The 13,920-nt window shown below is 50.9% G+C and overlaps 4 protein-coding genes across 4 annotated transcripts; 2 read left to right on the forward strand and 2 right to left on the reverse strand.

Moving 5' to 3' along the window:
- Positions 1-440: 440 nt before the first annotated feature.
- On the forward strand, positions 441-1,224 carry UREG_05032 (uncharacterized protein; the record flags this gene model as incomplete). The annotated part of the gene is made up of 2 exons (XM_002584297.1): positions 441-485; positions 541-1,224. The coding sequence occupies 2 exons, from the start codon at positions 441-443 to the stop codon at positions 1,222-1,224; spliced, it is 729 nt and encodes a 242-aa protein (XP_002584343.1).
- Positions 1,225-1,889: 665 nt separating this feature from the next.
- UREG_05033 (uncharacterized protein) lies at positions 1,890-4,854 on the reverse strand (the record flags this gene model as incomplete). The annotated part of the gene is made up of 8 exons (XM_002584298.1): positions 1,890-2,243; positions 2,562-2,798; positions 2,898-3,146; positions 3,493-3,666; positions 3,693-3,896; positions 3,972-4,147; positions 4,206-4,561; positions 4,616-4,854. The coding sequence occupies 8 exons, from the start codon at positions 4,852-4,854 to the stop codon at positions 1,890-1,892; spliced, it is 1,989 nt and encodes a 662-aa protein (XP_002584344.1).
- Positions 4,855-5,495: 641 nt separating this feature from the next.
- UREG_05034 (uncharacterized protein) lies at positions 5,496-7,800 on the forward strand (the record flags this gene model as incomplete). The annotated part of the gene is made up of 9 exons (XM_002584299.1): positions 5,496-5,693; positions 5,762-5,836; positions 5,922-6,293; positions 6,354-6,398; positions 6,455-6,681; positions 6,784-7,339; positions 7,398-7,521; positions 7,572-7,735; positions 7,759-7,800. 9 exons carry the CDS (start codon positions 5,496-5,498, stop codon positions 7,798-7,800), a joined length of 1,803 nt encoding a protein of 600 aa, XP_002584345.1.
- Positions 7,801-7,930: 130 nt separating this feature from the next.
- Positions 7,931-12,548, reverse strand: UREG_05035 (uncharacterized protein; the record flags this gene model as incomplete). Its single annotated transcript, XM_002584300.1, has 9 exons — positions 7,931-8,899; positions 9,297-9,517; positions 9,629-9,718; positions 10,095-10,647; positions 10,702-10,798; positions 10,858-10,954; positions 11,100-11,933; positions 12,113-12,379; positions 12,536-12,548. The coding sequence occupies 9 exons, from the start codon at positions 12,546-12,548 to the stop codon at positions 7,931-7,933; spliced, it is 3,141 nt and encodes a 1,046-aa protein (XP_002584346.1).
- Positions 12,549-13,920: the final 1,372 nt, after the last annotated feature.

Below are 13,920 nucleotides of genomic sequence, written 5' to 3' on the forward strand. Positions count from 1 at the left end.
CACTGTGAGCCGGTCAATATCTCTACTACATGCCGATTACATCATCAAAATGGCCAGCGGACCCCTAGGTACCTAGGGATTCCTCACCGGAACCGTTGGGAAGTCTAGCCATCGAACTTGGTCCTATCCGGCCAATTCTGGGATGGCAGGAGAGGCTCTAATAGCTCTTTGGTCGTGGATTCCTTGAAACTCCTCTCTCCTTCCCCCAGCAGATGGGCAAAATACCAGGCTTTTTCCAGTCTCTGACATCAATCATTTTCCTTGGTCTATTGACATTATCACCGGATATAAAGAATCGCTCAGATAGAGATACTTCTCACAAAGGTGTCATAAGTCCGTTAATACACGCTTGGTGCCTCGAATTTGTACGTTTACGGAAAATACAGATTATCAAAGGCGGCAAAAACTAGTTCTACTCATCGCAAAACTCGGGAGGTCAAATGGCGAAACCGGCGTATGATGGCAATGGCAAGCCGTTATTTGTGGTAAGGGTATCGCACATATGCTCTCATCTCAATGTTAACATCAGCCATCCCCTAGATTCCGTATATCCCTATCCAGCGCGAACTCCCTGAAGGGATTACCGGAGCTTCAATTCCCAAATTTTATTATCTCCTTCGATTGTATTACCTCCTTGACCATCTGTGGAACGCCCAACTTGGTGCCCTGTATCCCCGAAGCCCAGAAAACATCGCACTTGCTCATGCTTTCTGGACGGAGCATGGTCCCCGAACATGGGAAGGAAAACGTTTCGAGTTTTCAGAAAACTGGATTACCGATAGTATTTTGAGAATGAAGAAAGATTTAGAAGAGGAGCTTCGCATATCTAGGCTGCGCGAGTTAGTTATTGCGAAGCGAAAGGAAAAGGCTGCCGCTACCATCATACCCTGGCAATCGAAACTGGAGGCCAGATTCCTAAAAAACTCAAGGGGAATTGAGCCAGAAACCGCGCCAGCAATCCATTGTCGTGTGCCTCGAAGTTGCAACACCCAATCAAGACCGGACGACAGCGCAAGAACTGTGACATTGACCGAAAACAAAGTAACGCCGGCTGTGGCCCAGGAGAAAGAGGCAGCAATCGTGGTTGATAAGCGCAACAAAAGGGTGCGGAAAGTTAGTTTGCCAGCAACGGCCCCAAGAAGGTCGAAGAGGGTTTGTGCCCAACAACCCAAGGGTCGTCCCAAACAACCCAGTAGAGTGGAACGACTGAAGGTTCGAAGATAGGAGGTCCTATAGTTGTGTGTGGATTGATTGTCCATCTCCTTTCGCGCATCGCGGCAAAGGTGAACTTTGGATATTTCTTTTGAGCAACTTCGAACCCATTTTTACCATGATTCCTGAAGGCCAACATTCTACTTGAACACGATTATCTAAACTGGGCTCATGCAAATGAATTTTCGAGCAATCAACCAGGCCCGTTTCCAGCAGCACTATTAATTTTGAAACACAGATATTTTGGAAGTTTCCAATGCTGGCTACACTCCTTCAATTTTCCTCTTGTCCTACCAGTTGTTTGAGAATTGATAGCAACAACAATGCATAATTTATCCTTGGATTGGCAGCGGAAGAATTCGTGTCAGCCCCGGTCCCACGGTGCTTCTGTTCTTGTAAGAGCCGTTGTATGGCGTGTAACTCCTATTCCTGGTATCTGCCGATGCCGAACGACGATGCTCATCCGGGGATAGTTCCTGAAGAGCGTATTTCTCCGAATGTGCTCCAGTCTTCTACCTCCGCATCCCTATAAGAAGGCCTCGAATCTCTCCTGAATAGGTATCAGTTACAGCTTATGCACTCTTCTCTGGCCCTCAAGAATCAGATATCCTTATTGAGCCCTTTGACCACCGTATCCGAGCCGCATTTCGTTCAGAAGAAAACCCAAAACGAGATTGTCAAGTTATATTCGTTCGAAAACATCTCCGAAAATGAGGGCCACTGCCATCCTCGCCGTCATCTTTAGTCTCTTCACTTTGACTCAGGCATATTTCGACATTTGTAGGATTTTTACACCTCGCGTCATGCCAAGTCTGAGAATGTGTAAGATGTGGCGTGAAATGGCGAAGAATAAGAAACCGCGCGAAGTCGAATTTCTCGATTGATTCTGGGCAACGGATGGGGTTGTGATGAGGGACGAGGGTAGCTTCTGGGAATGCGAGGATAAGGGATATGGGAAAGGCTTCCACGGCGGTTTTGGGCAATGGGCTTTGTTTGATGATTTTACGAACCCAGGAGAGGCTGGGATGTGACTATGTATGGAGTTGCAGCAATTTTTATGTCACCTCCATGCTCAACGAATAACCGTTCATTGTCAGCGAATCTCCAAAAATTTCTCAAAATCTCGTAATGATGTTGTCGTCCGACTAGAACCCATCGTCTTGCAGCGATCCCGATTGGGGGGGGCTACAATATGCATATGCAAGCCTTGTTTGTTATTTCCTAGATCAAAATAAACCCAGGATAACCGCAAATCATTCAGACACTATATTTCAAGCGCAAACTTCGTTTGAATAAGCAGGTCGTATAATATGCTCGTTCAGCTAAAATCATATGTACTGACCCAGTACCTCTCTTTTATCAATTTTTGAAGATCCGGCAACTATTAGACTGCCAACTGTCATGATAAAGCCACGATGATGCGTGAAGCAAGCATCAGCATCAGCGATGAAAGCTTCCAGCACGCTGCCTTGGAACACCATGCCTTCCTTCCGAGTACTTGCGTTCCAGTCCGTAGTCTTCAGGTCTTTGGCCCTCTGGGAGGGTTGGAGCTCCACCAAGGCTGGCCAGGACGACTTTGTTATTGGCTGTTAGGTCATCCATGATCTCAAGTTCTTTATTATAGAACCATCTTGGAAGCAGCCAAACACGCACGGGTATGAGAAGACAGATGAGAACAGGGAAACCTGCAGCGAGGGATAAGCGTCTGGAATGTAGGATATGCGGGACGTTGCCAAAGCAGGAGTCATACCGATAGCCGCAATTGTGTGGGAAATAGCCACAGTGCACGCGACACCAAACATCTGCAGTCCAATGTACAGCATGACTTTGCTTTTGCGTATCAAGAGGAGTGGCTCATCACGGTGAATGAACCTGTCCTCGCGGAAGAGGAAGATAACCTTTTGCAAGATTCCGTTTGACTCGATAGATCCCCACTGGTGCTCTGGTCAGCCATATATAGAAGTACGGATTGAAGAGATGGGGCCCTACCCCAACAATGAAGAATACACCTGCAAAGACCGCTACAGGCATAGTATGTAGCACGATTAGTAGCGGTCCGGTCATCGTTCCAATAAGTAAGAGGGCCATGAAGAAATGAGAAAGGCGCTGCTCAACTACGGCCTTTGCCCTGACAACCGGTCTCCTGATGTCTGTTCCTTCTCCCTCTGCCGTGGGAATTATTTTCAGTTCAGTTTCGTAAATAGTAAGAGAATCGGTGTGTACGGGAGCCTAGGATACTTAGACATGTGATGGGCCCCAAAGTAGATGGGAGTTCCTAACCTGTGGGACGAGTCCGTTGGGCATTGGTAGGCCTAAAATTCCGGCCACGAAGGTGGTGCAGCCAAGAAGGAAAAAGTCCCAGTGAAACCCGCCGGGCTTTTTCAGAGGGAACTGTCTCGCCTGCGCAGTCAAACTGCTGACATTCTTTGCTGCCGTTAATAACAACCGTTTCCGCTGTCATCGGTGAAAGGAGCGCCTACGTGGTCATAGTAGAAGAGAAGCATTGTCAGAAAGCCAAACGGTATGGCCACGAAAATCCATTTGGTGTCCAAATTCCAAAAATCAATAAGCCAGTTACGGGGCTGGGTGGGATGAAAGGCTCTGGTAGTTGGCACTCGGCCAATATCTGCTGCTTCAAGACGTCCTGGGATATGCGAGAAGCCAACCCAAAACACAGTACCGATCTCCATCAAACAGACCATGAATCAGCACTTTGCTTGCTAGGAAAGTGGGCGTAAAGTATGAGTCCAGCTACTCACAGGGTAAGAGTAATCGGCCAGTAGTCCGCGCACAATCGGGTTCAAGACAGTGCTTGCACCAAGCTTCTCAAGGGCGTAGATGCTAGCGAAATACAAAACCCCAATCAAACAGCTTAGGTACCCAGCGGCGAGCCCATGTGAAGCAAACTCGGACACAAGTTCCTCGACTCCCTTGACTAGCAGCGAGTCAATCCAGTGGCATTGGAAGGACGGTTGGCATCAGGGTTGACATACTTAGATAGATAATACCAACGTACATCCCAAAGGCCTCGCTAGAAAAATCCGTCACATAGCGCATGTAGTCGCACCAATTCCAGATTGCAACAAGCCAGTGGAAGATTGCAGCCCAGATCCCCGTCCAGCATATAAACTGGGGGTATATAGAGACATCATATATCTTGATGATGTCGTAAATAGTAAAATTAAATAGCGAGATGAGACCGGTTATGCCAACCACAGTGAGTGGCTGAGCACTCAGCAAGCTGAAAACGACTGCGGCAAGAGCAGAGGAAAAGAGAGCTTCATTGATGCCGAAGAACTCGCCTGTCCGGCGGTACATGTCCAAGGTGTAGGCTATAGCGGGAAGCAAGCTAGGAAGCGGAAGTCAACTTCAAGGTTAGATCTACTCTGGTGTCGAAGCATACTTCACAAAGTACATCCGAACAGTACTCGCAATAGTCCTATACGTGAAGCCATCGACGATATCGCTTTTGTAATAGGGCAGCCGCCTTCGGATATCGTGGTATATTCCCCAGCCCGGCCTGAGGATGCGGTACCGTCTCCATCCCCGAAGATTCTCATAGGTGTATGCATCTCTAGTTCCCTCGCGAGTCAAGGGGGGAGGGGAGTCCGCCCCGGTAGCTGTGGTGGAAAGGGAGGACATGACGAACTGTCACTCTATCGCAGTGAAATGCAGCGAGGATGTAGGTCAACGCTGAGATCTCTTCAAAGGCAAGAAGGCGCGAATTTATAGAATAGTAATAGCCTCTCGGAAAGCCATGGGAGGATCATCCTGTTCGCAGCGGCAATGTGCTCTGTGGAGGCCCCGTATCCCGGCGGGACGCCCCTGAGAAGAACCAAAAGAAATCAAGTAAAATAAAGACTTTGAACAGTGCTTTCAAAGTCGATACGGGGGAAGTATAGGCCGTCTGCTCTTCCCAGGGGCAGCCATCAAACCACGACAATGACCAAAGCACCGGCCGTGCTAGCCACCGTACTCTGTAAATCGCACCCATCGTGAATGCCACGGTTGACTTCTCGCAAGGATTGATGTTGGATCCATCGGCGGATCTACAGAGTGACAACCATCATGACTCAGCTTCTGCCCGGGCAGAAATGTTTATGCGCCACCAACCTACTCCCTAACGCCGTCCTGGCATCTAGTTATACAAAGACTGCAATGCAGAGCAGTTTAATGGATTTGAACCCATTTTCCTCCGTTTGACTGACGCCTTTTGTGGTTAGTCCTTTCGTTATCTACTTGATGCTTCTATTGGGTTGGCTCCCGCTCTGAAATGCCTGGACATGGCAATGCAAAAACCCCTAGAGCGATATCCCCTGATATCGCAGCTGTGTAATATTTTTGGCACTGATTCGACCCAGCTGGAGTCTGCCATAGCTGCTGCTGAGCATAGTGAAAGGAGTTGTTTTCTTCGCCTGGATGCTCACGTCTGTTTCTCCAAAACGTCCGAGGCCAACGACGACCAGAAACCCCTAATTCTGGTAAGGAAGACAAGCCACCTCTCTTCTACCGGTGTATCCCCATCAGTCTTACTGACAAGGTATTACAGGGCTGGATTGACCTTCGAAACGGTCAGACTCTGGTCACTCCTGAGCCATCTCCCGGCCCTGAGCTTGAAGATCAGGTACGGCGGCTTTATTTACCACTCCATCATACCACGGAGTAACTGGCCCTGTACAACTCATGTATCTGTTGACAGCTACGTACAGGACTTAGCACACACCAGAAGCCATGAAAATAGACCAAACACCGTGCTACACTGTGACACTTCTAAACCGGCTGAGCCAAGTCATCCCACGCAAAGAGACGAGTATGAGGGCCGAAAACGCCGCAAGGTTGTCGGTGGCCTTCGACTTCGACCTCGAACTTCCTATTCCCGAGAAAATGGTCATGATTCAAGCTCATATTCAAACTTTCAAACGGAGCCAGTTCGCCAGCTGCTGAGCGAAACGAGGTTCCCCCAGCGGAGTCACTCGAAGCAGGCTTCTCGCGCGACAGGCGAGCCGTCGTCCGTCGACAAGCTCATCTCCGGGATATGGCGGCAACTCCATTCAAACACGGAGTTGAATTGGTCTGCATTGGTATGATACATGCAACATGTCATTTTCTCGGGCGGAGAGAGCGTCTAACTCGCATCTCAGGCCACACATGCAGCAGTTGGTGTCAGCGGTGAGGCTACTGCGAAGGTGGGTGACCCAGCAACTAAGATTGCACCGGCTGTGCAACTAAATTATATCTTCAGCTGTTCAAGGCCGTCAGCAACCTCTGTCTTCGACAATCCAACAAGACTCAGACGGCTCGCGCCCTAGAGATGATCGTACAGGCTTACTGGATTGATTGTTATGAAGCCCGCTTAAAGTCTATCCGCCTAGAGAGGCCAACTAGCTCTGCCTCGGAAACCCGAATAACTGCTCTGAAAGAGGCTTGCTCCGCCCTCGGATGGGGAGAGAAAGAACTCCGAAATAAAATGTGAGCCTAAAAACCATTTTTGATACATGATGCCAATCCCTCTCTCGCACACACCATATATATACAACCTTTTGAAGGTAGCTTTCAATAACAGAGGAGCAGGGCCATTTGGAGGGGTTACAAGGAGATCAAAGATGCTGGTGGCTGGGCCAGTCTCGTCTTTGCTAGCTCTGGCGTATATCGCTTCTGCAAATATCGAACACGAAGAGACGATGGTCTAGCTTCGAGATTACAACAGCTGAGACCGGCAGTTGAACTTGCCGCAGACACCCTACATCCACAATGGCGAGAGCTGCTCAACGTTATCGGCCAAGAATCTGCGACTCTCTACAATGGACATCCACATGAGTGGGTTATCATGCCGAATAGATCGGTTCAGCATATATCCTTAACCTATCGTCACATCCAAGCAGAAGTTTTGTTCAAGTTCATCGACGAGTCTATTATTGATCGCGGCCTTTTTGGTGATAGCGATCCACGATATACACCTGGCATTGACCCAAATACTTGTCAAGTCTGCGGACAGCTTCAGTCCGACGATACGACACTTAATCGATGTGCTTGTTTCCCTGCATTGTTCGGGGCTCCTCGAAAGCCAGTCCCCATCCAGATCTTTCACACTACAAATGGCAAGAATAACGGTGTCGTTGCTCGCTGTGTATGCCAGCTTCCAAGTACCGTATCACACATACTTCGGGGATGCTGACTGGCTCTAGGATCATGAGCGGGGAGCTGCAATAGCGGAGTTTGTCGGGCTCATAACGAATGGGATTGAGGGCCTAGATGTAATGGCGGGCGGTTCAAAGACCCGGGGGTATCAAATATTTCAGGGGCAGATGGGTAAGTACGTCTCGAAGGGAATAAAATATGCCTACTAACCGCGCTCACAGGCAACTTTACTCGCTTCATCAACCATTCTTGCCACCCAAACAGCCAGTTTCAGAAATTTTTCTGGCGCGGCAGAGAGCATATTATCGTGGTCTCCCGGGGCATACTGGCCGGGCATGAAATCACGGTGGATTACTCTGATCACTATTGGGAGCGGTTGGATAAGGTATGTCTCTGCGGGGAATCCAGCTGTCGATTTCCTCAGCAAAAGGTTGCAAGACGAATATCTAGTAGGGCAGATTAGTAGTTCTTCCCCAAGTTGAGAATAGATTTGTATTCAAGTCTGGCAACATTCGCTATTCAATAAGAGTTGCCACTGGCCTTTTAGCTCTTTGTGATGTGGTTTGCTGCTCAGTTCCATTCATCTCGCAAATATAAACATCTCTCTCTTCCTAAACGCACCACCATTTTCAACATCAGCGCTTCCTCCATTAACCTCGACCGCTTCATCCGAAACTTCCGTGACTCTCTTCCACTCATTCAAAATGGCCTCGATCTCAGTCTTTTCGTCTTCCACGATAGCATCCATCTTGATATCGTTCCGATCATACCCAAATGGGTCTTCAAGCTGCGACCCGATTCCTTCAATGCCGTAAAGAGTGAAGATGACGAGGCTGACGATGGGAACCGCCCACCAACCCATATCATCCACCATGGCGAAGGGAAGGACGCAGCCAAACAGCGCGAGAACTTGCTTTTGATGAATACTACCGGTGACGTTAGAAAAAAACGCAGAACAGGGGTCAGGGGTGGGAAAGACGACGTACAGATGAGCGATGGGGATAGGGGTCAATTTGATGGTCTCCATCTTCCCGTACGCATCGATGAGGGTTGAGACGTGGTTCCCCATCGAGTTGGCGCCTGGCGGATCATACCAGCCCCTCTCCACACCACGCTTGATAAAGCCCTCGACAAAGAAGCTCAACTGCAGCGGAATGGACAGCCCATCGTCTTCAAGACACTCGAATCCCGTAGGCAGTAAATCTATATACTCCTGCTTCGAGGAGCCACCGCCATTAATCCCGTTGACATCGTCGGTGGGCCCGATGAACGGCTGCACCGACCATCCCGCAGACCACTCGGTGCGTAGATAGTTCTTGACCGCGTACGGAAACGCGATCAGGACGCGGATGGTGCGCTCGATGTCCTGCTTTTCTGCGGCGGTGAGGGGCCGGTTCCGATTGCATGAATTGATGAGGATGTTTCGCGTTAGGTTGCGAGCGGCGGTGTTGATCGTGGTCAGGGCGATGCGGCCGTCCCAGAAGCGATTGTAGGAGGTTTGATTGCGGAAGACGAGGATGAGACCAACGACGATGGAGAGAGACGGGATCTAGAGTAAAAGAAAGCGAAAAACAAAGCCCGTAAGAAACGCGGTCCTGAATTCTTTTTTTTTGATTTTCCCTCGTATCCCATTTTGTCGGAGGAGAAAAGAAAAGGACGAAAAAGAAGCTGTTATCTCACGATTGTTGGCGGTAACCCCAAGCTATCATAGACATATTTATCCAAACAGACAACCAGGACGGTAAACAAGGCGTGGCAGACGAGAGGGATTAGAATGGCGCTGTGGACGGCACCTTTGATGAAGCGGAGGACGAGCGGCCATCTGCACGTTGCACGACATTTTGAACGTTAGCCCGGCGGAAAACGAAGCTCTCCAGAAGGTTCGACCATCGTTGAATTGGAGGAAGAGAAGATCCATGTACATTCAGTACAGTCTAGATACGTACCTTCGAGGCTTTGATCTGTGAGAGTTCATAAACGGATGAGTCCCGCGTCGCTGGTGATGCTGGACATTTATCGTGGAGCTGCCGAAACTCGACTGCTGCTCCAAGCGCATCGTCGTCATGCAGCTCGCGCGGAGAGATAACTAGAGAGCAAATCGGGGGACTCGGAATCGAGGTGTTCAGGTACGGGTCACGCGAGGCTCTCGCAGGGGGGGATGTTGATGCTGATATGTAAGGTGTCCAGCGATGAGGAGGTGACTTTGTGAGATTATTCGCAAGGTATTATTCGAACAAGTTACGGATTCTGCGTCTTTGGATCCTTCCAAGCAGCTAACCCGCTGACACTTCATCGCGGGTTTGATGATCCATGCGCTGTGGAGAAGCGGATGCTGAAGCCGTGGTTTCATCTGGAGAGCTTCCCCACACTACAAACAGCCTAGGCAAAGTGATGTGGTCAAAATAGATAGCTACTAGGCGATACGAGTGCTGCCATGGAGAGTTCTCCGATGCACAGTTTATTCCAACGATACCAAAACATCGGCCTGTGGAGGGAATGAAGCCGCCGCCTGTGCCCAGATGCCAAAACCGCAAAGAGAAAGAAATAGCGGGCACGACGCCACACCAGATACCAAAAAAAGTGTATTATATACCATACGCCAGAGCGCTAAGCAGGCACTCAAGAGAACGAACAAACGGGCGCAACAAGTTCTTCATATATCTCCAAAAAGACAAAATATCATAATCGTCCAGCGCGGCCATCTAGAGCTAGCGGGCCTAGATCGTTTCTAGGCGTCAACGGACAGTCTTCAAAATTATCGCGGACAAGAGGCGATCCACTGGCTGAAGTTGCCAGGCGACTTTGTGTCGCCTCATCTATCGTGCGTGCCAATCCCCGAATCGGGATGTCAATGTTGGGACTACGTGCGATCTCGTCTATCGATTCGCTCCGCGGGTTCCCCAAGAGAAAGTCGTCTGGCTCTTGATTTGCGTCTTCATCAGAGACGGGTGGCGGATCGTGCGATTGTGTAGTCGGTATAGCCTCAGGGGGAGGGTCGGCGGGCGGAGGACCGTCGCCGTTCGTTTGGCTAATTTCGGCTGACGGCTCCTGGTTTACAGCCAGGGGCACAGGTTCACAAGGCTGACTTGCAGCAGGCTGATCTCGACAATGTACAGGTTCCATCTGGGATTCGTCGCCCAAGTCATTCGTATCGTCTACATCGGCACTCAGATCTGTATAGGCACGGCAATTCGGACATTGGAACATGGGATATTCTGGGGTATGGATCAATCTGCGGATGCATTTGTAATGCCATACATGTGCACAAGCCGCCATGAAAAGACATTGGTAAGGCCGCTGTTGATCAGTCAGTTTTGGCCACCAAAGAAAGCAAGACAAGACAAGACAAACCAGAACCGAGTTGAGGCAGATAGAGCACTCCCTGCAACCTTTGTAGTCGGCATCCGCACCCTTCCCAAGGTTATTAATGAGACTCTCTGTGTTTTTACTGTTGTATGTAGTCAGTAAAGCGGGAAACAGCTTTTCAAATGCCGAATTGCAGCTTACTTGAACTCGTTCGGACCCTGCTGCCATGTCCGGTTGCACTCGATGCGAATTCGAACGCATCTGAAAATCATTTCCTCTCCGCCTCGAAAATCAATACCTAGCTGTATAATATCACCGTCCCGTACCGCGTATAACCTGGACGATGTGTTTGGGTTGGCTCAAGCGCATGTGGTTGAGAAATGTCCCGGACGAGCTCCCGACATCCTTGATATGCCACTGACCGTTCACGCACGAAAACTCACAGTGTTTCCTGCTAACGACTTTTGACTTGAAACCCACGGGCGCTGCTGACGGCTTGGACGGGTTTGCAACGGGGACCCCATCGCGCTCCGAGTAGCGGCCTACCTTGATGATCGAATTCTCCTCGGGCAGGGTACGGGTAATGGGCGTGAATGGTAGGGAGGGCCGCGAGTATTGAGCATGATGGGGGAATAGGCGGATCGTGGGCAGTGGCCTGGTCTTTGCGGGATCTTGCGGCGAAGAGTCATCGGGGTGAGTCTCTGAAGCGGGAAGAGGAGACTGTTCCGGGTCCAGAGCAAGCTCTTCCTCCTCTAGCGGCAAGGACGGTATCCGGGCCGCCGGTGGATCAGTAGACGCCCGGAACCGCATCGTGTCCGACGATACGATTTCTGGCTCGTTCGCAGGAGTGGACCGGGAAGAGTGGGAGGCAGCGTCGGAGCGGTCTTCAGAGGAGCTTGACGATCCGCTGGTCTGGTTGATCGCGAGGTCACTCCGGGCGCCAACCCTGACGGTGCGGGAGGGGCGCGGCTCCGGGGCAGACTGCGTTGCAACAATGGGATGGAGGTCGTGCGAGAGGTGATCGGGGGCGGAATCGAAGACGGGGGAGTGAGGGGAAAGAGCCAGGCCAACCGCACGTGTCAGGCTATACCGATTCGAACGTGATTGAGTGGGAGAATGGGGGGCGTTGGAGGCGTGCGAGTGATGGGTACGAATCTGGCTCAGGCGGCGCAGTCGAGTTGCGAGCGAGCGACCGGACGGAGGCGACTCGGGAGCAAAACTGGCAGGCGAAGCAGCGGAGGCATTCATCTGCGTGTTGTTCATATTCTTGTTCAGATCTGGGAAGTAGAGGAAGCGTTAGACCTTGGGCCATGGAAACAGAGAACTCAAAAACGGGGGTTCAATGGACGAATTTCGGGAGACTGATATATCAGGAATACCTTGACAAGGAACGAGTTGACAGAGACGCTGGAAAGACGGGCTTGGGCAATACTGGCGAGCATGCAGCAACTCTTACAGAAGGACGAGGACGGCGAAATCAGCCTTATGAGAATCACGCCAGAGCCGGGGAGAATATCTGTTTTGGCGATCTCCTGGGGAGCTTTGACGGGTCGTTCAACGTCTGCAGGGATTGGCGACGAGGATAATTGCTTCTTTTTCAGGATTTTCAGCAGTTGGCTGGGAAATGGAGCCGGCGGGCGATCGCAGAGGGATGGGCTCGACGAGCGGTTCGGAGCGAGGTTCTCACGGGCCGCACAGGGAGGAGCATCAGCGGGGGGTCGTGCTGGGGAGGATGAGCAGGGAGGAAGCAGAGTGGTGGCAGATCGATCTAGTTAACGGGCTTGATGACTGGAGATGAAGGTGTTGAAGAGTCACTCGAGGACAGTCGGTGGAGCAGAGTCAGTCGCCCGTCACGAGCTGCATGCGATCAAAGAAAAACCTTCGACTTGCATCGTTTGCCTCCTGGCTGGGAGATAGGTCAGGATCAACGGATGAAGCAGCGCAGTCAAGAGGTCGCTAGTTAACTGGTTACTGGGGCATTAATCTACTGTTCGAATCGTCTTATTCTCCCCCGCCAGCGACCAGCATTCTGGACGGTGATGCGGGTGCACGCAGCTCGTTTGTAGGCCAGACGGGCCTCTGAACCGCTTAAACCTGCTGCCACTGCGTCCGCCTGACCCTGGAGACAGATATAAATATAGCCATGCGCGGAGGAGCCCGAATCTCAAGTTCAAGGACATGCCACGCCGATAGCGGCAGGCTTGGGTTTGCCACGGCCCTGCGATCAAGAGCTGTCTTTGCTCTTTTTGCCTCTTGCCGTGTCGGCTTTGCTCGTGCTATCAGTCGAGAGGCAGAAATCCAGATGTACTCGATGCCGTTCCTGAAGATCTGCTTCGCGACCATTGTTGACAGGCCGTTTTGACATGTGAATATCAACGATCTCGACCCTTGCAATTGAATCAAGATGCTGATGGATGATTCTCTCATGGACATTACAGATGGGAGGTAATCTACTAATCTGTCCTTCTGGAATAACAAGAAGCATCTTATCAAGGTACGGTCGTTGGCGCAAGGACGACTCTCGGTGGCAGGGAGAGACGTGATACAGGGTCACACAGCTTCCAACGGACTCAACTGTATCCAACGACGTTTGAAGCAACTGGGCCACACCAAGCGCCGAAGCATGGCCATGAACACGTCCAGCGGCTCGCGCATGGATACGAGCTCAGTCTCTCCACGCGGAGTTTATCTCTGAAACCTTAGCTTCAACCCGTCCGACAGGACGATGGGAGGGGGCGTGAACTCAAAGCGATATCAACAGCTGCAGCCTCGAGCCGCTGTCCCGTTTTTGCTGGTTGGTGGTTCTGCGGTTCCACCAGCTCAGGCCAGCGAAGTTGTTCAAGCGGCCCTGGATATCTGAAGCCGGAGCTGCTGGGTGCTCTCTGTGCATACAAAATGTTCAAGGCGTAAAATGTTCAGGTCGACCGGGATGGCGGCCGATCCAGACGGGCATCAAGGATCTGAAACTCGAGCGCAGGGAGACGGCGATGCCTCATGGACCAGAACTGCAGTCGTAGATTGTCGGCGCACAGACGAACAAGTCCAGAGAGGAAAAGAAAGCAAAGACAGCCGAAACCGAGCAAATACACCTGCAAAGGGAGCCAGAGCGCGCAGGCTGTCGTTCTCGCCTCCTATTCTCCTCTTCAAACATCTCCACCCTCACTAGTTAGCCCGCGCTTCGTGCATCTTCAACTGTGTTCTCCATCTCATTTCTTCCAGAAACCTCCCTGAACACCCCCAGGGCCCTTAGTCCTCGCCAATATT

Source organism: Uncinocarpus reesii, genomic scaffold (assembly GCF_000003515.1).
Source record: "Uncinocarpus reesii 1704 scaffold_3 genomic scaffold, whole genome shotgun sequence".
In the NCBI taxonomy this organism is placed as follows: domain Eukaryota; kingdom Fungi; phylum Ascomycota; class Eurotiomycetes; order Onygenales; family Onygenaceae; genus Uncinocarpus; species Uncinocarpus reesii.